Raw genomic sequence first — 25,899 nt, 5'->3', positions numbered from 1 at the left:
TGAAGAGCTCTATAAATGTCAATTATGTTCATTTCATCTAATGTGTCATTTAGAGATGTTATTTCATTATTTATTTTCTGTTTTGATGATCTATCCATAGCTGTCAATGATGTATTTAAATCCCCGAGGATAATTGTATTTTGGTCAATTTCTCCCTTTAGTTCTGTTAGTAGTTGCTTGGTACATTTCAGTGCTCCCTGATTGGGGGCATAAATATTGATGACTGTTATGTCTTCTTGTTGTATAGTCCCCTTTACCATTATGAAATGTCCATCTTTGTCTCTTGTTACCTTTTTCACCCTGAAGTCTGTTTCATCTGATATCAGTATAGCTACACCTGATTTTCTCTGGATACCATTTGCTTGGAGTGTCAATTTCCACCCTTTCACTTTGAGTCTATGCTTGTCCTTGTAGCTGAGATGTGTCTCTTGGAGACAGCATATGGTTGGGTTTAGTTTTTTGATCCAATCTGCTACTCTGTGCCTTTTTATTGGTGAGTTCAGTCCATTTACATTTAGGGTGATTATTGATATGTGAGGATTTCCTGTCATTCTATCTTTAGTTTTCTGGTAAGGCTGTGTCTCCATTGTTTCTTTGCCTTTTTGTTGTTGTCTATTATTTCTGTGTGGTGGTATTCTATGATGTTTCCCTCTGTTTCTTCTTTTATTACAGTATATATTTCAGTTCTGGATTTTTTTGAGTGGTTACCCTTAAGTTTATGTAAAAGAAAGTTTGATATTTAGAGTATTCCATTTTCTTCAGCATGCTTACTTTCTCCATTCCCGTATTCTGGTTCAGTCCTTTACTCTCCCCCTTTTTGTGTTTTGGTTGCCACAAATTTTTCTGTTGATGGTGGTCGAATAGCCTCCTTTAGTATTTCTTGTAGTGCAGGTCATGTATTAGAAAATTCCCTCAGCTTCTGTATGTCTGGAAAGGTCTTTATTCCTCCTTCATATCTAAAGGATATCTTTGCTGGATATATTATTCTTGGCTCATAATTTCTCTCAATAGTTTGAATATTTGGTTTCCCTTCCTCCAGGCTTATAGAGTTTCTGCTGAAAAATCTGATGATAATCTAATGGGCTTTCCTTTGTAGGTTACCGTTTTATTTTCCCTGTCTGCCTTGAGGATTCTTTCTTTGTCGTTGATTTTAGACAGCTTCAATACAATGTGCCTTGGAGAAGGCCTTTTGGGATTGAGGTAATTAGGTGTTCTCTTTACTTTGTGGATTTGAGGATTCATTTCTGTCCACAAGTTTTGAAAGTTCTCATCGACAGTTTTTTTGAATATATTCTCTGTTCCCTTCTCTCCTTCTTCTCCTTCTGGTATGCCCATTATTCTTATTTTGCTCTTTCTGTTGGAGTCAGAAAGTTCTTGTAGAGTTCTTTCATTTCTTTTAAGTCTCAAGTCTCTTTCTTCTTCCATCCGTGTCATTTCCAGGTTTCTATCTTCGATGTCACTGATTCTTTCCTCCATCTGGTCAACTCTACTACCTAAGCTGGCTATTTCATTCTTAATTTCTTCTATTGAGTTCTTAATCTCCAGAAATTCTATTTGGTTCTTTTTTAAAATTTCAATCTCTTTTGTAAAATGTTCATGTTGTTCTTTGATTGTGTTTTTGTGTTCATTAAACTGCCTTTCTGTGTTTTCTTGCATCTCGTTGAGTTTTTTCAGAACTGCAATCTTGAATTCTCTGTCATTTAAGTCACATATTTCCATACCTTTAAGTTCATTTTCTGGAGACTTTTCACTCTCCTTCTGAGCTGTCTTGTTGCCTTGGTTATTTATGGACATTACTGATTTATTATTTCTCCTCCTAGACATCTACAGGAGTGGGTTCTGCAATAGGTTGATAGGAAGAGGTCTTTCTTTTGTTTTCCAGTACATGTTTGTAGAATGTTTTATTTTCTCTCCTACTACAGCCTTTTTTTCTCTCTCACACTGTAGTATTATATTTTCTCTGCACTATTCTATCTTCTCACACAATGGGGGGATTCCCTGGAAGGCTGGCTTCTCCTCTGTTAACAGTTCGCCTGGGTCATAGGGCACCGCGTCCCTGTGGGGATGCGGAGAGCTTTTGAAGTTCCAAAGTTCTTCCTACACCAGATTCAGAGCTCGTGTGTTTCAGCAGTTCTGTTTACTCCTGCAGGGATCCGCCCAGATAGGTGGGGACAGGGGCGGGTGTGTTGTGAGAAGTGGCCCAGAGCAATGGCGTCAACCACCACCATAGCCAGTCCTGCTTCCACAGCTCCCTCCCCTTTGCCAAAACTAGTTGGGCTGCAAATCTGTGTCTTCAGACCACAGTTCTCAGAACTGCAAATGTTCTGTTCTTTTGATCTGACACTGCTACTGTTCCACTTCTAGCACTGGGCAGATGGGGCCCGGACGAACTCTGGGAGGGTAGGGAGGTGGCGGCTAGTCTCAGTGCCTTAGACGTCCATTCTCTGCGGCAGTGAGGGTTTAAACAACTGTTTCAGCCTTCTTCCCTCAGTCTTTGCTCCGAGGTCTCTGCAGTGAGCATTTGGTCCAACCATAGTGTATGCTGTCCCCTCAGCCCTGTGGGCCATAAACGAGCCCTAGCAGTTTGAGTTCTTCCCTCTCCCGCAACTGCGCTAGTTTCAGGATGCAGGGAGCTCGGAGCACTGAGCTAGGTCTGTGTCCTGCGCCCATGCGGCCCCGTCTCCACACTTCTCCCTTCCATCCTCCCCTGCTCTCGCAATTTGCCCACCTTTAGGTGAATTCAGTAGTGAGCCTCTTTGTCTTTCCTGTCTGCTGTGCAGGGCGTCCTTTGTGGAGTTATAGTTGTTAGATTTGTTGTAAATTCCACGGGAGATTTCCAGAGGCTCACCTCATGCCACCATTTTGATGACATCCACCGCAGTTTTTTTCTTGTATGTGATTTCTAGTTTCATATCATTGTGGTTGGAAAAAATGCTTGATATGATTTCAGTATTCTTAAATTTATGGAGACTTATTTTGTGGCCTAACATGTGGTCTATCCTGGGAAATGTTTTATGTGTACTTTAAAAGAATGTGTATTCTGGTGCTTTGGGGTAAAATGCTCTAAAAATATCGATTAAATCCATCTGGTCTAATGTGTCATTTAAGGCTGCTCTTCCCTTTTTGATTTTCTGTCTGGAAATCTTACCTATTGATGTCAATGGGGTGTTGTAATCCTCTGGTATGACTGTATTACTGTTGATCTCGCCCTTTATTTTAGATAATATTTGCTTTATATATTTAGGTGCTCCTATGTTGGGTGCATAAATGTGTACTAGGATTATATCCTCTTGTGGAATGGAGCCCTTTAACATTATGAAATGTCCGTCTTTGTGTCTTATTATAGACTTTGTTTTAAAGTTTGTCTGGTATAAAGTATTGCTTTCCTGGCTTCTTTTCATTTCTATGTGTATGAAATATATTTTTCCATCCCTTTACTTACAGTCGGTGTGTATCTTTAGATCTCAAGTGGGTCTCTTGTAGACAGCATATGTATGGGTCTTGTTTTTTAATCTCTTCAGCTACCTTGTGTGTTTTGATTGGAGCATTTAATCCATGTACATTTAAAGTGATTATTGATAAGTACATCGTTATTGCTATTTTATTACAAAGCCTGCACATATTTTGTTAGAATTATATCTAAGTATTGCATGTTTTTGTACTATTATAAATGGTAGTTTATGTAATATTAATTTCCAAATATTCTTTGCTAGTATATAGATATGAAACTATTTTTGCATATTGATCCTGTAGCCTATGATTTTGCTAAACTCACTTATTAGTTCTAGTAGATTTTTATTTTGTTTTATTTTATTTTGGTTTTTCTATGTACACACTTATGTTTTCTATGAATGGGGTGTTTTTTTTCCTTTTTTCCTTTTGAATCTGAATGACTTTTGATCATTTTCGTTTCATATATCACTGGCTGGAACCTCCAGTGCAATGTTGAATAGCAGTGGTGAGAATGTCCATAGGCTATAAGATCACTATGCAAAAATCTTTCTATGTCTATACACTAGCAAGGAATAATTGGATATTAATATTAAATAAACTGTACCATTTATAATAGCACATTCTTGCCTTTCTTGTTCCTGATCTTGTGATGTGGGGAAGCATTCATTATTATCTTTAAGTATAATGATAACTGTATGTTTTTCATAGATGTCCCTATGCAATTTGGAGAAGTTTCTTTCTATTCCTAATTTGCTGAGCATTTTCATCATGCATGGATGTTAGATTTTGTCAAATGCTTTTTCTGCATTTATTGAAACAATTCTATATTTTTTCTTTATTCTCTTAATATGGTGAATTACATTAATTGTTTTTTTAATGCTGGATTAACCTTTCATTTTCATGAGAAATCTCTTGTGGTCATAATGCATTCTCTTTTTTAAAAAATCTATCTGTGGACTCTGCTCATATATTGGTTGAAGATATTTCCCCCTATGTTCTTGAAGTATATTGGTCTGCATTTTTCTTTTCTTGTAATCTCTTTGTCCTTTTTTTGGTATCAGGTTAGTACTGGAATTATAAATAAGTTGGAAAGTGTTCCTGCCTCTTCAATTTTCTGGAAGAGCTTGTGTATAATTGGTATTATTTCTTAATTAAATGTGTTTGTTAGAATTCACCAGTCAAGCTACCTAGGCCTGATTTTCTCTGTTGTAATGTTTTAAAATATGAATTTCATTATGTTAATAGATACAAGACTATTCATGCTATCTATTTATTGTTTTTTAATTGAGATGTACTTCACATACTATAAACTTCACCCATTTGAAGTGTAGAATTTAGTATATTTACAAGATTGTATCACCATCACCACTATATAATTCCAGAATATTTTCATCACCCGAAAAGAAACCCACTGCCCATTATTAGCCACTCTTTATTTCTCCCTCCCTACAGCCCCTAAAAACGACTAATTTACTTTCTATTTTTATGGATTTGCCTATGTGAACACTTCATACAAATGGAATCGTACACTGTGTAGTCTTTTGTGTGTCTGGCTTCTTTAATTTAGCATAATGTTTTCAAGGTTCATCCATGTAGCACGTTTCAGTACTTCATTCCTTTTATGGCTGAATAACATTCCATTAAATATCTGTTTAGTCTTGAGTGAGCTTTTATTTGTTTCTTTCAAGAAATTGGTTTATTTTATCTATTTTTGGATTTATGGGCATAAAGTTCTTTATAGTATCCTTTATTATCCTTTTCATATCTGCAATATTTGTAGCGATATCCCTTGTTTCATTTTTTATATCTTCAATATGTGCCTTTTCCCTTTTTTCTTGATTGGTGCTGGTTGTGATTTATCAGTTTGACTCATCTTTTCAAGAAGCATCAAATTTGGTTTTATTGATTTTCTTCATTGTTTTCTGTGTTCAATTTAATTCATTTCCAGTCTTTTTGTTATTATTATTTCCTTCCTTCTGCTTGCCTTGAGTTCAAGTTGCTATTCTTTTATTACTTTCTTCAGGTAGAACTTTAGGTTATTGATTTAAGATGTTTCTTCTTTTCTCATACAAGTACTTAATGCTATCAATTTCTTTCTAAGTACTAATCTAATTTTGAAGGGGGACAGAAACATTCATACCATAGTAATGTTAAATATCTTATTTTTAAAATAGACTCTTTAAAGCACAATTTTAGGTTCATAGCAAAATGGACATATTTCCCCTGCCTGTGTATATGCACAGCCTCCCTCATTATCAAAATCTCACACCAGAATGGGACATTTGTTACAATCTATGGGTCTACATTGAAACATCCTTATTACCAAAGTTCATAGTCTACATTATGGTTCATTCTTGCTCTTGTACACTCTATGGGGTTTGAAAATTATGTAATGGCCTGTATACACCATTACAGTACCATACAGAATAGTTTCACTGCCCTAAATGTCCTCTTCATCTTTTCCTCCCCACTAAGTGCTGATAACAATTGCTCTTTTTACTGTTTCCATAGATTTGCTTTTTCTACAATGTCATATAATTGGAATCATATAATATATAACCTTTCATATTGGCTTCTTTCTTAGTAATATTCAAATGAGGGTCTTCCATGTCTTTTCATGGTTTGATAGCTCATTTCTTTTTAGCACCGAATAGTATAACACTGTCTGGATGTACCACAGTTTATTCACCTACTGAAGGACATCTTCATTGCTTCCAAGTTTTGGCAATTATGAATAAAGCTGCTATAAACATTCATACGGGGATACAAAAGTCAATTTGGGGATGTAATCAATAATGTTGTAAAGATTTTGTAGGGTCCCCGATGGACACTTGTCTCACTAGGGAGACCACCTCAGAGGTGATGTAGATGCCTGATCACTGCACTGTACACCTGAAGCTGAACAATAGTGAATGTCAACTACAATTTTCTATACATATATAGTTACAAGAAGCAGAGTACAGCATTAAGAATAGAGACAGGGGAAATGTAATGGCTCTGTGCGATGTCAAAGAAGTAGTAGATAGGGTGAGGAGGTTTATCCCTGTGTGAGGGATATAAATGATAAATGTCTATTACATTGCTTTGTACACCTGAAACTAATAAAAAATGTCATATATATAAAAAGAAATGTGAATAGAAAGGCAGTTACCAACATTTCTAAACTCTTACTAATTTTAATAATTTACTCATACCTTCTTTTGGGTTTCCTTTGCAGACATTCATAGTACCAGTATATTTATCAATAAACTTTTGCCCAGAAGCTCACAAACAGTTTTTTTGCTTGCATTAGATTAAAGCTATGGCAGGCTGCAGTTTTTCTGGGTCTTGCTGGACTTGGCTAGCCTCTACACGTCTTCTCACTCTGGGTTCCAAGCTGAAACAGTGGCCACTATGTAAGAGATGCTTTTCTCATAGCCAAGGTCAGGAGCAAAAGTGAACCAAACCAGTTGGGCACAATCAAATTAACACATCACATTGGTGAAAGCATGTGACCTGGCCAAAACCAAAGCCAGGAAGGAGGGCACCTAAACCCTTTCTATGGGACTCAGGGGTAATGCAGCTAAAAGAGGGTGGGGGTATATAATCCTCGTATATGGAGGGAGTGAATATTTAGGAGTAGTATTCCAATTAACACCCATAAGCAAATAACCCAGTTTTCCCCCCTTCATTTTAAATACTTATACTTTCTTTTCTTTTCCTTGTCTTTTTGCAAGCTAGCACCTCTACAACAATGCTGAGTAGAAATGATGGTAACAGATGTCCTTGTCTTGTCTCTGATTTTACAGAGATTGCTTTTTAAAGTTTTACTGGTAACCAGGTAGTCTAATGCAGGCTTTCTGTAGATTCCTTTCATAAGGGTAAGGAATTTCCCTTCTCTTTCTAGTTTATTAAATTTTTTAAAGCATAAATAGAAGTTGAATTTTACTGAATGCTTTTTTTGTACTGATTGAGATACTTAAGTTTTTTTTTTCTGCTTTAATCTCTTAATGTTGGTAAATTAGACAAATAGATCATACTAAATTTACCTTCTTCAGATTACCCAAATTTGGTCATGGTATGTTTTTTTTTTATGCAGTGCTGTACTGGTTTGGTTAAATTTCGCTTATGATTCTTGCAAAAATATTTATAAATGTGATGTAATTATCCTTTCACTTGCTGTCCTTGTCTGGTCTTGGTAGCAAAGTGACATTGCTCCATAGAGTGATTTAAGGACTCCATGGAGCTTCACCTCCGGGGAGTCTGTGAATTACTGGAATTATCTGTACCCTAAATGTTCAGTAAAATTTGTCTGTAAAGTAAAAAAACAAACAAAAAACAAACAAAAAATCACTTTCATGTACCAGGTTTTTTGTGGACATAAGTTTTCAGTTCCTTTGGGTAAATACCAAAGAGTACAATTTCTGGATTGTATGTTATGAATATGATTATTTTTGTCTTCCAAAGTGGCTGTACCATTTTGCATTCCCAACAGCAATGAATAAAAGTACCGGTTGGTCTATTCTTGTCAGCATTTTCTCTTGTCAGTGTTGAATATCTTTTCATGTGCTTCTTAGCATACCTATGTCGTGTTTGTTGGAGTATTTGTTCCAGTATTTTTCCTGTCTTTTAATTGGATTTTTTTTTCTGTTGAGTTTATAGAATTCTTTATATATTCTGGAAACAAGGCCTTGCCTTGTTTTATAAATAATTTTCCCAGTTTATGTCTTGTTTTTTCATTCTCTTAATAAGGTCTTTTGCAGAATAAAATCTTTTAATTTGACTAAGTCTAATTTATCAATTTGTTCTTCTATGGATCATGGCTTTGATGTCATATTTAAGAACTCTTCACTTTAGAGTTGTAACCATAAGTCACAAAGATTTTTCTTTTGTTTTCTTCAAAAAGTTTTAGTTTTTTGTTTTACACTATGATCCATATTCAATTAATTTGTTGTTGCTTTTTATTTGGTACATGTTAGTTGATAGTGGGACAAGGGGGTTTCTCTGTTGTTCTGGTTTAGCCTCAGTCTTAGATGGGCCCTGTGTCCCTGGTTTTCCAGAGGAGAATTTTCTCAGTGATACCATCTCTCCTCTACTTGGCAGCTGAATTTCACCTTGTATCTTTGGTGGACCTTTGAGGGAAATAGTGTTCTATCCCTTTCCATTAGTAGGAAGCCTCTAATTGTGTAGGTCTAGGATAGCTTTTTGTGCCTCTGCTAAGAAACAGTAGGAGTATTTTTTTCTTTTACCCTGCCTCAGAAGAAGTGAGTATTCACATGTTACCTGAGGGCCAACAGTGTGCGCTGCCCCTACCTCCCCCCATCACCCAGTAGCATTTGTGCAGAATTTTTGCCTTTGCTGTAATCATGGCTGTCACACCCATCCATGCCTGCAATGGAAGGCTTTACTGGCATTCTGCCCTGCCACCCATCTCTCTCATGATCACCATATGTGTGTCTGTAGAGGACAGCCTGAGAGTAAATGTCAACTTCCCTTGTCTCTGTAGCTCCAAGAAGTTCTCTAATATACTACTACATATATGGCCTTTAGCAATTCATTAAAAATTTTAATTCAATTATCCTTAGTGCTTTATGGCATCCTATGTCTCTTACCCCCGTGTTCTGCTATAGGTGAATCAGTGTTTGCTTTCCTTTTCTCCTTGGAAGGTTTGTCTTTCTTTGGAATTTAGGCTACTCTTGCCGTGTGACCTCACCTATCTGATGGGCTCAAAAAGTGTTATTGTTTTGTTGCTTATTTGCCTTTTTTGTTGTTAGTGTAGAAATGATGCACTTCTATCTTTTCTTTATCTTAGGCTGAAATGGAATGCTGCTTGCTGTCAACAAAAAAAATAAATTTGTTTAAGGAATGTTGAAGGAGAGGACATGTATGAGTTTATTTTTGTGTCTTACCTCCTTCTTTGTAGGCCTAGTTATCTATTCCAGTTCTAAGATGTTTGCAACATTAATAATTTATTATTATTTAAAAGGCTGCCAAATCTTCTCTGACTTAGGTATAGTAGTTATGTTTTTCAATGAGTTTTTTTCTCATTTCAATATCATATGATAAACAAGAAAGTGTTTTTATGGTATGATATTAGATTCCGTTTCAATAGCTATTCATTTAAGTAAGACTTTAACCTAATTCTTTTCTTCAAATAGTTAAAATTCATAAGACAAGAAATGCCATTGTTGGACCTCTGGTTAATGGTAATTTTACTAAAGCTAGAACTACCACATAATCCAGCAATATACATGAAGGAAATGAAACCAGTACCTTAAAGATGTATCTGCACTCCCATGTTCGTTGCAGCATTATTCACAATAGCCAAGGTATGGAAACAACCCAAGTGTCCATCAATGGATGAATGGTTAAAGCAAACATGATATTTGGAATATTATTCAATAATAAAAAGAAGGAAATCCTACCATTTGTAACATGGATGAACCTGGAGAACACTATGCTAAGTGAAATAACCCAGACACAGAAAAAAAAGCCACTGCATGATCTCCCCTGTATGTGTAATCTAAAAAAAAATTGAATACATAGAAACAGAAAATAAAATGGTAGTTATAGAGGGAAGAGGGTTAAGGAATTGGGAGCTCAAAGGTTGCAGTTATACAGCATGGATAAGTCTAGAGATCATTTACAGCATGATGACTATAGTTAATAATACTGTATTGAATACTGGAAATTTGCTAAGAGATTTCAGGTCTTCTCATCACATACAAAAAGTGGTAACTCTAAGGAGATATGTAAATTAGCTTGACTATAGTAATCCTTTCACTATGTATATGTATATCAAATCATCATATTGTACTTTAAGCATGTATAATTTATATTAAAAATATATATTAATCTTGTTTTACTTAAATGTCCACTTAAGTACGAGTTCTGACAATTAAGTTCATGAACTCATCCTAGAAAAAGTACTGTATACCTCATTGCTGAATATCACTACAGTCACCTTTGAAGTACTCCCCTTGTGAAGCTATGCACCAATGCCAGTGCCTAGTCCACCCTTTCAAAGCAATTTTGGAACTCTTTTTCTGGAATGGTCATCAGAGTTGTCATCATACTACCCTTGATGTCCTGAATGTCATCAAAATGTCTTCCTTTCAATATTTCCTTTATCTTCAGGTAAAGAAAGACATCACTGGGGACCATATCAGATGAGTAGGGAGGGTGTTCCAATACAGTTATTTGTTTACTGGCTAAAAACTCCATCACAGGCAGTGCTGTGTGAGCTGGTGCATTTCGTGATGCAAAACCAATGAATTGTTGGGGAAAAGTTCAGGTCATTTTAGTCTAATTATTTCACGCAACCTTTTTGGCACTTCCAAATAGTAAACTAGGTTAACTGTTTGTCCAGTTGGTACAAATTCATAATGAATAATCCCTCTGATATCAAATAAGTTTAGCAACATTGGTGCAACAAGTCTGCGAACTTAATTGTCAGACCTTGTATACTAGATCATACTCAAAAACGTAAAAACTCAGAGAACTTGGGTAGAAGCTGTGTTGCCTTTAAGAACTTTTCATGGTTATATAGGATGTATTTTCTAATTTGTAAAGGAGTTACAAGATTATTTTGTATAATATTTACTTTGAAAACAGCTTGAAATTAGACTAAGGTTAATTCAATAAATAATTTATGCGCTAAGTGAACTCTGAATCACTAAATGCAGAAAAAAATGGTGAAAATAATTCCCAGTTTTAGGATGGGAAACCAATTCTTGTTTTTTAAAGTTTTGTTTTGTCTAAATATGTCAGGACCCTGACATAGGCCTATTTAGGATTATGGATGCCTCTGTTGCTCCAAATTAGGTCAAATATGTACCCCTTTCATCTGATAGGGGGTCCAAATGTTACTACAGAAATTACAATAATTCTCCACCCCCTAGTTCCCAGGGAAACAAATTTACATAAATGTGTGGGCTCTTTTAACATTCAGAATTCTATCAAGGAGCAGGGCTCTAAATAGAAGGAAAAAAGAAAAAAGGCTTACTTAAGTATGGCCTGGCTTAGACTCAAAGCAACTATCCAGGATAGTACACTACATCTACCTAAAGTGGTCCTGATCCACTGGACAAGAACCTTCTGCCTATATCAGTGTCTACCTATCTTCCTAATTCCAACCTGCTTATCTCTGACTTGTTGACTACAGCTAACCTAAAAGCTGGTCATCTGCTCTTATCTGTGCCCAGTCTGAATGTGTGTGTGTGTGTGTGTGTGTGTGTGTGTGTGTGTATATATGTATATGTATATATATATATATATATATATATATATATATATATATATATATATATATATATATATATATGTATGGGGAGAGAGAGAGAGAGAGAATCAAAAAATACGGTAAATGCTTAAATTAAAAAAATTTATTACAGTAAAAAACACATTGCCATTAATCCCCCTCAAAACACTCCACTTCAAACACACTTATTCCATTGTTCTTGCCACTTTCTGAAGCAGTCTGGAAGTCCTCTTTCATGAATGTCTTTATTTCATCCTCCATCATGACAACGCGACATGTCACACATCATTTCTAATATGGCAATTTCTGTCATATAAAAGCATGGTGTGTCCTCATCCACCTTATTCAACAGATCTGGCACCCTGTGACTTCTGGCTCTTCCCCAAAGTCAAAATGAGCATGAAAGGTAAACGTTTTGAATCAATTCAGGAGGACAGTGCAACTAAAGACACTCATAAAAGAGGACTTCCAAAACTGCTTCAGAAAGGCACGAACGGTGGGATAAGTGTATTTGAAGTGAGGGGTAGTATTTTGAGGGGTATTAATGGCAATGTGTCTTTTACTGTACTCAATTTTTTTCTTAAATATTCACCACATTTTGTGATCACACCTCCTATATTATATATCCTTTTCTTCTGTAGCCACCTCCTAATTTTTCCATTTTCCCAGTTGAATTCCTAATACAGGGCATGAAGGGGGAAAAGGACACTTTTACTACATTCTACTATGTATACTAATAAGTAGTTATTAGCATGCCAACTATTTTTATTTATTTTTATTTTATCTTATTTTTTTTCTGTTTTTATATAATGAGGTTTTAAAGTGCTTCAATAGAGTTTGTACCTTATATAAGATTTCATTTGTGTATTCTTTTGCAGTTTAAATTTGCATTTACTTTCCAAGTCCCTATTCATTTTTATATGAGTTCAAAATACATGAAATTTGAATGAATCATCTAGGCTTTTTGAACAAAGTTACTCTCTAAAATATCTGCCTCTTACTTATGTTAGTTAATTATAACTTAAAGCAGTAGTTCTCAAAGTGTGTTCCCCAGACTAGCAGTATCAGAATCACCTGAGAACTTGGTAGAAATGCAAACACTCAGCCTCCAACCCAGATTTACTGAATCAGAAGCACTGAAGCTCAGCAATCTGTGTTTTGACAAAACCATGCAGATGATTCTGATGCACTTACCAATGACTTAGCATACAATGTTAATAAGACCATAACTATAAGACTGAAATTATCTGATTCAGAAATCCTATTTAAGAACCTTAAATACCAGGGGAATCTAGTGAGCAGGTGTGAATGGCTCCAGGGAAATCCTTTATCTTTACTTCAGTCATGGGAGATCTAATCACATGTTTTATTGTAGGTGACAACAGTTTTGCAAATTATATGCAAAAGACCTTCTGAAACTAGGTGAATTGGTAGATGTAAAAATTTATATTTATTGTTGCTTTATAGGTTTATGAATATGTTTGAAGTTTGAATAGGGTAACATAGTTACTCCCATATTCTTAATCAGAGACTGGTACAACTTTATCTCAGAAAGAACTCTCCTCAGCAGAGCTCCAAGATTTGCAAGGGACCCAAACAGAAATTTGTGAGTTAGAGAAGAGACATTGAAAAACCAGTCAAAGTGATTGACTCAACCTTGGTGAACAATACTGTGACGCGTATGGGCAGCCAAATTAACTTCACATCTTGCATTATGGCTTTGGCTTATAAAAGTGTATCTGTTTTTGGAATTCATTTCCTGTTTTTATTTTAAATATTTTATTTATTTGTTTGTTTGTTTGTTTATTTATTTATTTATTGTTTTACCTTTTGAAATTGATTTTTAGAGGGCCCAAAGTTGCTTAGTATATTTAGAGAATGAAAGTTCTCTGACACTCCTAAAGAATTATTTGATGATTAAAAGTATTTGTTAAAACTTAAACACTTAAAAGTTCTCTGATTCTGTACATGAATCCCATTTTTATATTTTAAATCAGAATATCACCAAAAGAAAATATTTGAATATTTTTCTAATACTAATTTTATGCTCTGTGTTGGCTCACCATTTTCCAGCTATTTGGATTATAAATTTTGGGAAAATAGGCAGAGAATACTGAGAGACTATGCGACTCTTTCTATAATTGTGCCCCAAATATGCATTACTATGTCACAGAATAGAAATTAGAACCACAGTGTAGGATCTGTGGGTGGTCTGTGATCTGCTGATCAAAGGCCTTTGGTTCATATTTCACACCCCTTTAGTGGGACAAGATGAGTTGGTTTTTATCTTCATATGGGTCAGTTAACTTTTTTCAATTAAGTTGCATGATCACCCACTTTTACCCCTTACCATGGTCATCCATTGTGTGCCATTTGTCACAGGGTAAAGAAGTCAGTGTGGAGGTTTAAGTGTACCCTCGCCCTAGTCCTGGAAATATTCAGAACAATGTTCTAATGGTGGTGGAGCCCATCTTATCATCTTTTATGATGAACAATATATTATTTAGAAACTAGATATAGTACATCCCAGTTCCAGAACCACCAAAATGTTGCCAAATATTGTGTAAATTTTTAATGCAATGCTACAATAACTGGAAATCCAGAGATACATATGAGTAGGCATATATAATATTTTAGGCTAAAAATTTCCTGAAGACTGAAAAGAAAGCAACAATCTTTGCAGAAGACTGAGAAGCTCAAGTGTTTCTTAATACCTGCCTTTGTGCTTAAATAGAGTCATCATGTTTTTCACCAATAACCCAAAAGTCTTATGGGCTAGTAGAAATGAGGTGTAATAGGCCCTGGTTACTACTAACTTAAAATCAAATGTGTCTTTGACATAGGAAGTCAACATAGAACAAATAAGCATTAAACTCTGCAGTTAAGTACTGTCATACGTTTTTATGTCATCCTGCAGCTTTAACTCAGTGTCTGGCTAGAGTAGAGAAGAGTGGCTTGTCCATCCAGCATATTTATTGAGCACCAGCTACATGCTATGAATGTAGAGCTTAACAGGTTAATTCAGTAACATCAAAAAGCTCAGTTTTCTGGTAAAGAAAAGATGCTATGAAGTACAAAGGAATGAGTGACTAATTTTCCCCAGGGATGAGTAGAAGGAGTGTGGGGGGCAGGGGGAAGGGAGGCCAGCAAGATCAGAGAGGCTTCACAGAGCACCAGAGTGGGATAGATGATTTGCCATCAGGCAGACCTAGTTTTAATTCTAGATTTTTCCATTTAATGTCTGTGAGGTCTTGAAAAAAATCACTGAACTTTTTCAAAGCTCAGGTTCCTCATCTGTAAAATACAGATAATATAATTTTTTACAAATTATTATGAGGGCTAAATGAATTTATGAAGAGCATATGCCTGCAGCATAGTGGGTTCTCAGCAAATAGTAGTTGTTAGTATTGATAGCTATTAAGAATAAGTTCTCTAGGGAGACTGGGATAGGGACAAGACAATAACATACAGATAGATTTGAGTGTACTATGAGGTGGTAAATGAAAGCTGGAAAGTTAGTCAGAGGCCAGATGGTGAAAATATTTGCATTCAGAGCTAAGGAGTTTGGATATTTTACTGAAGATGATGTAGAATCTTTGAAGAATTTTGATCACTGGCCTGCCAGTAAGGAGGATGCACTGGGGAGAGAGGTTATAAATTTAGAGTCAGAACGACCAGTTAAGAGGTATCATTAGTATCATCAGTTCAAGGAAATGTATGAAGCGAACTGAGGCAATGGTAGTGGGGATGGAGCAGATGTTTAAAAAATATTTGAGACAAAAGTGAAAGAACTTGTTAACTGATTGAATGATTTGAGAAACAGGAGCCTATTAGAACCATTGAGTTGAGGAAGGGATTTTGATGATCATTTTTTTAAACGAGAGAGGTGTGCATGTTTATATGCTAAGGAGAATATTAAATGAACGAACATATATGAAAGTTAAATTTTATATAGAAGCAAAATAATACATTCACATTGAGTCAGCTTCTTAATATAGGTAATATGGTGTATTTATCAAATGCACAAAAATAGCAAGGAACAAATTCATTCATTCAGAAAATATTTATTGAGCTCCATTTTGTTCTGGGCATTATGCTAGTGCTGGAAGGAATGAGTTTAAAAATATATCATATACTACATGCTGATTGGTGTTATGAAGAAAAAGCAGGATAAGGCTAGAGATTTATATAAATGGTGTTTTAGAAGGGACAGTTATAGAAGGACTCTGAAGTGACATTTGAGCAGTAAACTAGGTGGATGGTGGAGGTCATTAATTGCCCTGGAGCAGACTGAGGATCAGGTTGGTTGGGGTCAAATCAAGAATTCAGTTTTGAATAGGTTAAATTTGAAATACCTAATAAATATCCAAGTAGAATAGTCAGTTACGTGTATAAATGTATTGATTTCAAGGAGTTTGTGGATGGAGAGAAAATTTGAGAGTTCTTAGCATACAGATGGGATTTAAAGCAGTGGAACTGGATGGGATATGGGAATCTGCCATAAAAGATGTTGGGGGAGATAAAGCTGGAGGACTAAGTCTAGAAGTTACAACTTTTAGAGATTGGGAAGATGAGGAATGATCCAGCAAAGGACGCTGAGAAGAAATGGCCAATGATGTAGTAGGAAAATGAAGAAGAGTGGGTCATGAACTGCATCAAATGCTAATGTGTGGTCAAGCAAGTTGAAGTCAGTAACAGCATGCTTTTTGCTGATGGGAAAGGTCCAGTAGAGGGAAACAAATAGGTGGATGCTGTGAGAGGGGCTGGAATTGCAGAACAAAGCCTTTGAGTAGGCAAGAAGGGATATGATCCAATGTTCAAAAAGGTTGGCCTTAGTTGAGAACACTGTCCGTTCAGCCAAACAAGTTTATGTGCGTGTGCGCACACACATATTTTTCACTGTTTATAGCTTCATGTACTCACTACTTTAAAAGATTCTACTTTTACAGAATCATAAAGATCACTTTCTCCCTGGGATTTTAAGCTGAGTAGGTGGGAGGGCACTATTAGTGATCCTTGTTTACAATCCAGTGCCAACCTCTGTGATCCGCTGAGCACAACACAACTGCCCTTAGTAGGGGGGAGGTGGGAGAGGGTGCTGTGTGTTTTATGTCCACCATTAGAAACCTCTCCAAGTACTGAGCTGGCTTAGTCACAGTTAACAATTGTTTTTTTAAGTCTCTTTGAAGTTCAAAAGTGGAATAACTTTTTTTACTTTTGGTTCTGAAGTGTTTTGATGAGAAGGATCTTGATAATCTCCTGTGTATGAGACTGTACGTGATCTCAGTTATATCGCTAGTACCTTGTACAGTGTGTGGCTTCCAGTAGCTGAGTAGGAAAGGTTTGATTTGAAGAAGAAAGAAAAATGGTAATTACTGTCACTACAGGCCTAATATCCTCAGAGCGGGGTGGTGTTAGGTTAGCTTTTGTACATTCTGCCTTCATTGCCACAAGTAGAGTCCAATAAGTGGTGTGTGTGTGTGTGTGTGTGTGTGTGTGTGTGTGTACACCAGAAACACTGTTTTATCAATAGTATGAAGGTGTGGACCCTGAGAAAGAAAATACCTACCAAGAAGGATTCCTTGTGGCCAGCTAGGATCAAACTTAAAAGCAGAGCCTAGCAGCCTTTTCTAATCAGAGGCCTCTAACCCAAACAGTGTCTCAAGGAGAAACCTGTACTAAGCTGCCTGCCTTTCACACTGAACTGCCTGCCAGCACTGTGTTCCTGCCATTTTAGTCAGCCCTTATATAAAGGAGTTCCTTGAGTAATATTTAAGCCAATAGGACTGAGGCTTTCCCCATCCAATTGGAGGTACTCAGCTATATCAGCATCTTCACTGACCAATCAGAGAAGGGCCATTCTAACCAATCAGGACAGTGCTCTTTGGGCCAAAGATGAAGATTTGGAGTCCTCATTTGCATGACAGACCAATCAGGGACCAGGGGAGGGGACTTTCGTCTATATAAGTCAGCTCCCTTCCAGTATGGAGAGTGCATCTTCCCTCGTCACCTAAGAGTGTGTTTCTCCCACTAGCGCTGAAACATGAAGAATGAACCACTAAAGATGTGTCATGTGTCACAGGACCAGAATGGAAAAGAACAGGCAGAGTGAAGTAGAGCTGTCTAACCAGAGAGAGGCCTGGCCACAGGGCCACCTCACAGACATGTTTCATAATGAGTTGTAACACTATTGAGCTGTTCCATAGCCATGCTGTAGTGTTAGATCCCAATTGAGCTGTTTTGCACTGAATAAAGTTTCCTTCTTAGCCGCACACCAAATTGGGGATTCCTGTTGGTGTTGAATTGGCTCCAACTACTATTGATTGACAAAGGCAACCAGTGGAAACACCATGGGACAGGCAGAAGGGGAGTTAGGGCCCACAGATACTAATTTATTTCAAATGCATTTTCTCCGGCCTCATGCTTCTTGGAAGCTAATGTATAATGGACTAAAATCCCCGCCCTAGTGTTTGTCTCCAAATATTAAAATGGGTGTGGTTCGGTGTATAGGACACCTGCTTTTGTGAGCCCTGCAAGCAGATATTCCTGGAGAACCCCTGACACTGACTCCTCCAAAGCTAAGGAGGGCCCCCAAGTTCCCCGTATCTTTTTGGGGAATTGTCCCGCAGGCAGGGCAAGGCTGCTTCGTAGACTTGAGAGGGCCTGCTGAGCATGTGTGAACAGCGCCGCGCATGCTCCCTGGAGTGGGCAGGTTTACCCAGGCGCTAGCAGTGGCTTTTACTACTCCTCTCCCGCCTACCCCGCCCAGCACACCCCCTCCCTTCTCCCCCTCCAACCACGCGGTCCTCCGCATCCACCCCCGCCCCTCTTTCCCACCCTCCCTTCACCCCAGGCTGGGGAATCTCCATTGACGTTCGGGTGACGCCGTTGTGCCGCCGCTGTGGGGGGCTCCAGGCGCCGCACAGGTAACGCCGCCGCTGCCGCCATATTGACAGAGCTGGGAGCGGGGAGGGGGCCTGGGGAAGAAGGGTGCCGGGGTGGGTGGGGGGGTAATCACCGCCAAGCGCCAGTCGCGGCGGCGGCAGTGGTGAGCGGAGCCGAGCGGCAGCTCTTGGAGAGGCAGCACAGAGTTTTCTTTTCTATGGGGAGCAGCAGCTTGTGGTGGAAGCGACCCCCGCTCCCCGCCTCTGAGGGACCCTGCGGCGACGGAAGTGGTCGCTGAAGGCGGGGCCGGGGGGGTCTCGGCGGCCGCAGGCAGGCTTAAAAGACGGGATGCGCGGCTGTGCTGGCGGTTCGCAGCTCCAGTTCGAGTGCTCCTGAAGTGGCGATGTTACCGATCGCTCCTCAGGACGAGCCTTGGGACCAAGAAATGGAGGTGTTCGGCGACGGCGCTAGCAGCGGCGAGGTTAGTGTGGTGACCAAGAGGGGCTGCAGCCACCTACCTCCTTCCCTCTGGACCCTGGCCAGGGCTCGAGAAAGAAGGGGCGTGGTGCTGGGGAGCTGGGTGTCCAAGCAACCCCCCTGGAGGCTGCGGGGCAGCGGAGCAAGCGCTGCCCCAACTGCGCTTTCTTCGCTCAGAGCGGGCGGGGACCAGAGAGCGGGCTTGTACATGGGGAATAGTGCCGGCCTCGTGGGCTACGCCGGAGTAGTGACTAAGTTTCTTCACTTTGCGACCTGGAAAGGGATTGGGAGACGCGCCGGGTGCTGCGACTGGCTCCGCGCATCCCTCTTTCTCCGCTGCTCTGGGTTTGCTCGGGAACAGCTGCTAACTCCACCTCGCTGGTGAATCTTGGGTGCTTTAGGAACCCAGCGCCACAAAAACCCAACAAGGTGACCGACTAACTCTGGGGACATTTGCGCGTAGGGATGAGTGCTCCTTAGTTACTAGCTTTCTCGTTTCTCTGTGGCTTGTGGTTCTTTATAACAACCGAAACGGAAATTAACTGGAGGCCAAGTTTCTTAATCTACATTCAGGTGATGTTCTGCTGCCTCTTCTGCGGTCCCCTCAATTCTACCTCCCTCTTTCCCCAACATCTTTCTGCCTTCCGAAACTGTTCCCCCCACCCCTTTGGTCCCTAAAAGACGCAAAGTAAACCCCAGCCCTTACAAGACATATCTTTGGTAAGACTGCGAGGTTCAAACGAAATATTTTGGTTCTCTTCCCGCTCTTCTGAAACTGTTCTGATTGGGCTTCGAACAGCTGTGCGGTGAGAACTTAGGTGTGCACAGGTACTCCGCTTTTCTTGCTGTTGCTTTGTTGTTATTGTCGTTACCAGTAATGCGGGCAGCATTTAAACACAATATCAAGTCTTTGGGGATTGGAAGTCGGAACCCTTTCTGATACCTTAATGGATTGACAACAGTCTAGTACTCCAGTAGAGGCCACGATAGACCTCCTAAAAATACTTGAATGCCAAACTGATTCACAGTAGGATATTTTGAGGTAGGACTCAGACTCCTCAACATCTCAAGGTGCAAACTTTAAGTGTTTGCTCCATCCTTTAAAATTCACTTTGGACTATTCTCTGTTTAACTCGTTCCTTTTTCCCTTTCAAATTTCCAACTGAGCTGGGGTTAAAATTACGTGCCAGGATAACATTTAACAAGAAATGTAATGGAAATAAATTCAGAAGGCGTCTAAAGTTGAGCCCTTTCTACTTACAGGAAATAGTTTACTACAAAGTTAAGCAATTCCAAAATACATTTTAATATTCTACATCTCTTAAGAACAAGACAAATGAAGAGTGGTTCATTTCTTCTTGGAATGTGGGAATGTTTTATACTGGCAGGAATTCTCTAGCAAGACAGTTCCAGAGGAGAGGAATTTTGTTTTATTTTTGTACGTAGTCTATTGACATAGCCCCAGGCATTTGGTTTATAAAGACAGTTAAATGCTTGGATGTTAGGATGGGATGAAAGGTGGGGAGCCTTTTGCATGCCTATTATTTTATTGTTTTTGTTAGCTTTCAATGTAGAAATGGTTTAAATTGTAATTGCATATGTTGTTTTTTTTATTATTTGCAGTATGTTTTAGGTATTATAGAGATTTAACAATGGGTCTCTACTTTAGCAATTTGGAAAATACTCGAGTGGAAATTGTTAATCCCAGTGAAGTAAAACGAAAGGTGAAGGTAATGTGGTAAAGATAGGATTTCGGCTTTCTTTGGCTGAAACAGTTATGATTCGTAAGATTTAATCCTGCAACTGATTTAACTAAAAATATTCTAGGTGAAAACTAAATGAACGGACCTGCTTAGTACTTAGAAGAGGTTTGTTGTGTTGTTTGTTTTTAACGGTATTCTTTTGATAAGAAGGAAGCAATTTTACTTCCCAGAATTTATATTTATTTTAATTACATGTTTGTTGATGTTGGCTTTAGAAATGGTAACCTTTGAGCATGAGCTTTGCGGCACTCAATTATGATTGTTTTTAGGACTAAGGGTGCTTTAATTGTAGAATATATATTTTGAAAATGTATATTTTGGACTCCTTAAAGAAAATGTAAGTGAGAATCTATTAACTTTAATATCAAAGGAAATAACTTCTGTCAATTTCTGTGTGTGTTGAATCATGGTAAAATTAAAGGTATACACTATCATATATTGTGGAGTCTTAATATCTTTTAACTGTCTTATTTTATGGCAGTTGTTAACCCCAGAATTATCATTCAGAAGTGTGAGAATTGGTTGTTTGAGACTATTAACATGTTTTCCTACAGGGAAAATTATTAAGGGTAGTTACATTTTTAAACCAGTGCACAATGGTGAAGTATAATGATGAAGAGCTTAATCACTGTTTGTAAAAAAATTGTTCTATGAAAAAATGTGTTCGAGGGTTCAAACAAGAAGTAGCTTGATTCCAGTGAAAGGGCCTGCAAAGGGGAAATATGGGCTCTGTTGGCTACTGCAAAGAGGATTTTGGGGAGATGGGAAATAGGATAAGCAAGAAGTTTTGGTTGTGAGAGCTCTTGCAGGGACTATATCAATTAGGTCTACTGGGAATAGTAGGGACTTCAAAGAGCATCATCCCTCAGACAGCCACAATTTTAACTCTTGCCTGGATTCCATCAAGATCAGGGAAGGAGGTGTTACAGATAACCCCCGTATAACACGGCACTTACATAACACGGTTTTGCTCTAATACGATTTGAGAATTAGAGAAATCCCCGAACAACACAAAGCTTAATAAGAGCTTTTAAGAGCAAAAAATATCTCATTCGAAATTAGGGAAATCCCCGAACAACATGGAACATAGTAAGAGCTTTTAAGAGCAAAAGATATCTCATTTGAAATTTTTCATTTGAGCGTGGATGTCGTATCAGATTTGACTGCAGAATTTTAAAATTTATTAGAATTTTAAATCCATTTTGTTCGTGCAGTATTAAATTCAGAGGATGAAGATATCATGTCAAAAAGAAAACGCCCTCGGTTAGTGGTGCTTAGTGATGATGAAGAAAACATTATTTAACACATATTAATATGTTACACTTTTGGTGAAAGTTGCTTTAATAAAGATATTTCTCAATTATAGAAATATAATAATATGTTTCCTTTAATTTTTGGAACTTAACCACCTTTTTTGTACTAGTTCTTTGTTTCGTATAACACAGATTGGCATAACAATGGCATTTTTAAGGAACCTAACAACCGTGTTATACTGGGGTTACCTATACTTGAGGATATTGGTGTGATTCTGGACAAGGGTCATAAAAGAACAGCCTGTTTTAATAAACTGAACTTTTCATGAGTTAATGCTGTGTATATTACAGCTTGTGCAGTTAGTTTGTGTTTGTTTTTTGGTGAGAATGTTTCCTGATGGAGGAGTTGATTATATATAGAGTTTTCAAATGGCGTATTATTAATATATCATTATGCTATGTTATAATTGGTACTTTGATATTATTTCTTTATCAATACTACTTTTGTTTAAGGAAGTTAGTTTTGAGAGTAGTACAGTTCACTGATAAAAACAGTTTGGGATTAAAGCCACAGACTTTAAAATTTAAGCAGGATGGCAAATATATGGCAGATTTGGAAAAAAAAACTGCTAGTTGTAATTAATTTCATGAGACTCTGTAGTAATAGAGGAAATACCATGTGCTTTGGAGGCTGGTTAATCTGGGTTCTAATCTTAATTTCAGTTCATAGTAGCTGTATGACCCAATACAAGTTACCTAACCTCTGAGCCTCACTTTCTTCATCTGTAAATGGGAGAAAACCATCTTTAAGAGTTTTTATATTTAAAAGAAATGCAGTACTGGGTTTAGTACACTTAGCAAGGTGCTTTGTATGTAGTAGGTTTCCAGTATTCACTAGTTTCTTCTCTTTCCCCACAGTCATCATCATGCCAATTTCCCTGCCTGTAAATTCTGAATTATTGTCACCTATATTAAAACCTTGGGATTTAGATAGCTATGATCATAGCTCCAGTTTCCCTATTATGAGCAGTTTTCTTAAAATCTCCTTCCTAGATCTCATCATTTCATTTAAGTATAGTGATCACATTTGTAATCACAGATAGGGTGATTCAGGGATTAAATATGAGGTTACATTTACGAACATTTGGGGGATAAGAAGAGACAAATAATTTGATTTGTTATAACTGACTAATGAGGTGTTTCACTGACATTTAATTTTTAGGTGTCCCCCCCACATTCTGAACTTTTGTCATGGTAGGAATTGGTTCAGTTCAATTGTTTATTGGGTACAAGGCAGGTGCAGTACATAGTCTACAACGTGAAATGCCTAAAGATATACCATTCTGAGTCTCACCCCACCCCCATGGGTTTACATTCAGGTAAGCAAAATAGACATGTGCAGAAACTTATACAAGTCATGAGACCATCAAACAATGTTAGTTGTGGTTTAGGGACGGATCTGGTAAGGCCTTGTGAAAGAGGTTGAATTTGATCAGGGCATTCGAGAGTGGATAATATTTCCATAGAGATGAAAGGAGCATAGTTCTTTCTGGTGGGTAGGGACAACATAAGCAAAGGCATGGATGTACTCTTGGAGGAAGGAAGAATATCACATTGCTAGGATACAAGGCTGTGATGTGAGAGAGGGGATATAGTGTGAGATGAGGTAGGCAATGTATTTAAGGTAGGCTAGGCTCAGATTGTATGGGGCTTTTAAAGCCAGTTTAAGGGTTCAACATTATTCAGTAAATGGGAGCTACTGAAGGTTTTCGAAGACATGGCATGGCCAGATCTATACTTTGAAAAATAATCGATGTCATTGTATAGGATGAATTGGAGTTGGGGAGAGACTGAAGGTAGGGAATACCAGCTAGGAGGCTATTGTATTAGTCAGTGGAAGTAATAGTGAGATTTTTGAACTAGGCCAGAAGGGGTAGAAAGGAGAGGACTGATGGTAGAGACCTTGCAGAGATAAAATAGAATTTGGTAACTGATTAGATGTTGGGGAGTAAGAGGGAAGAATAAATATCAGAGATTAGGAATGCTGTGGTAGGACTTAATCATTTTAACAGATATTTAATGCCTGCCTGCCTGCCAATGTACCTATCTATGCTAGCCACTGGACTAATACAAAGATAAATAGATCTTTGCAGCATAAGGAGATAAAAAGCCAAAATGAACTTCTCCCTCTCTTGTATTGTCTTGAGTAAGAGGAAACCATTCTAAAGATTTCTGGTCATGCTTGGCATGCTTATAATCTTTACTACCGAACATGAATGCACTTATTATTAGATAAAGTAGTTTTTCATGTTTTTTAAATGATCCTTAGGCCTGTAATTCTTGCTTCTTCAATATTCATTTTAAATATTCAGCAGCCCCTGGGTGCAGGGGGATGTTCTGAAATAGTGACTGGTGCTTCTTTCTGGAATGTGGAAAAGAGGAACATCTGTATTTCTTACATACTTTCACCAGGTTTATTTGGAATTGAAAGGGTGCTATTGGCCCCTCCTCCAACCCCACTGGTCCCTTCCCAGTTCCTCCAAGACTGTCTTCCTTTAAACAAGTTTGGTCTGGAAATATTCAGGTCAGTTCCCTCAGGGCAGGGCCTCTGTATTTCCCTACCGTGATTGTGTCATCATGAGAGCTAATCATTACCTTATTCCATAATAAGCCCTGACTTGGTGCTGTTGCTCTCTTGGACCATATTATTGTTTTAATACAACCCCTCTCATAGTCTCCTTCATCTATAATTTTGAGGGTGAAATACAAGATTTTTTCCCCTTCCTATAATTTTTCTTTTGGTGGGTGCTGCCATTTGTCTTTAGCAGCAATTCTGAAGATCTGGTGAGCTCTTGGGATCTTGAGTACTTGGACAGAATTTGCTATACAATGTTTACACATTTTTGTTATTTCTAAAGATTATTTACTATTCTTGCTGACAGTTTTTGTTCTTTGTGTATTTTGTTTAGTTTTGGTTTGTTTTTAGATGGGAAAAAAGTTGGATGGGAGAGAGATTTAGAGCTAAACTTAATCTGGCTTTTGTAGATGATAGAAATGTTTTCTGAATTGCCCTGGAAGCATTCTATGTAACTGATTTTGCTGCTAAATTTAAAATTGTATCTGTATATTTGAAGTATGGCCTCGTGTGTGTGTGTGTGTGTGTGTGTGTGTGTGTGTGTGTATGAGAGAGAGAGAGAGGAGAGAGAGAGAAATAGTATTTTATTTTACGTATGCCTTGTTTCATTTCAGAAAGTATTTGAGATGGTTTGTAAGAAATACAGTCCAAATAATTTGGAGATATTGTTGGTTTGGTTCCAGACCACCACAATAAAGTAAATATTGAAAAAGCAAGTCACGTGATTCCCCCCCAGTGCATATAAAAGTATGTTTACACTATACTGTAGTTTATTAAGTGTGCAATAGCATTATGTCTAAAAACTGTGCATAACCTTAATTAAACATACTTTATTGCTAAAAAAAAACTGCTAACCATCTTTTGAGCCTTCAGTGAGTGGTAATCTTTGCTGGTGGAGGGTTTTGCCTGGATGTTGACGGCTGTTGACTGATCAGGGTGGTAGTTGCTGAATGTTGGAGTGGCTGTGGCAATTTCTTAGAGGCAGACAACAATGAAATTTGCCACATCGATTGGCTCTTCCTTTCAGAAACAATTTCTCTGTAGCTTGCAGTGCTGCTTCATACCATTTTACCCACAATCAAAATTGGAGTCACATCCTCTCAAACCCTGCCACTACTTTATCAACTAAATTTATGTAGTATTCTAAATTATTTGTTGTCATTTCAGTACTCTTCACAGCATCTTCACCAGGAG

General features: G+C 37.9%; 1 protein-coding gene across 4 annotated transcripts in view; it reads left to right on the top strand.

Annotated features, from left to right (window-relative positions):
• Positions 1–18,459: 18,459 nt before the first annotated feature.
• RPS6KA6 (ribosomal protein S6 kinase A6) overlaps positions 18,460–25,899 on the top strand; it is a 105,474-nt gene continuing 98,034 nt past the window's right edge. The window contains exons 1-2 of one of the 4 annotated variants that reach the window (XM_074323580.1): positions 18,460–18,618; positions 18,806–19,058. In XM_074323580.1, the coding sequence (XP_074179681.1) occupies positions 18,981–19,058 (78 nt within the window). In that variant the 5' untranslated portion in view covers positions 18,460–18,618; positions 18,806–18,980. The remainder of the gene's footprint in view (positions 18,619–18,805; positions 19,059–25,899) is intronic. The other 3 variants (XM_074323578.1, XM_074323577.1, XM_074323579.1) reach the window with 3 other exon arrangements.

The sequence above is a fragment of the Rhinolophus sinicus genome, chromosome X (genome assembly GCF_036562045.2).
Source record: "Rhinolophus sinicus isolate RSC01 chromosome X, ASM3656204v1, whole genome shotgun sequence".
NCBI classification, from domain to species: Eukaryota; Metazoa; Chordata; class Mammalia; order Chiroptera; family Rhinolophidae; genus Rhinolophus; species Rhinolophus sinicus.
The sequence above is the reverse complement of the archived record's forward strand: the minus strand, read 5'-3'. Positions and strand labels throughout refer to the sequence as shown.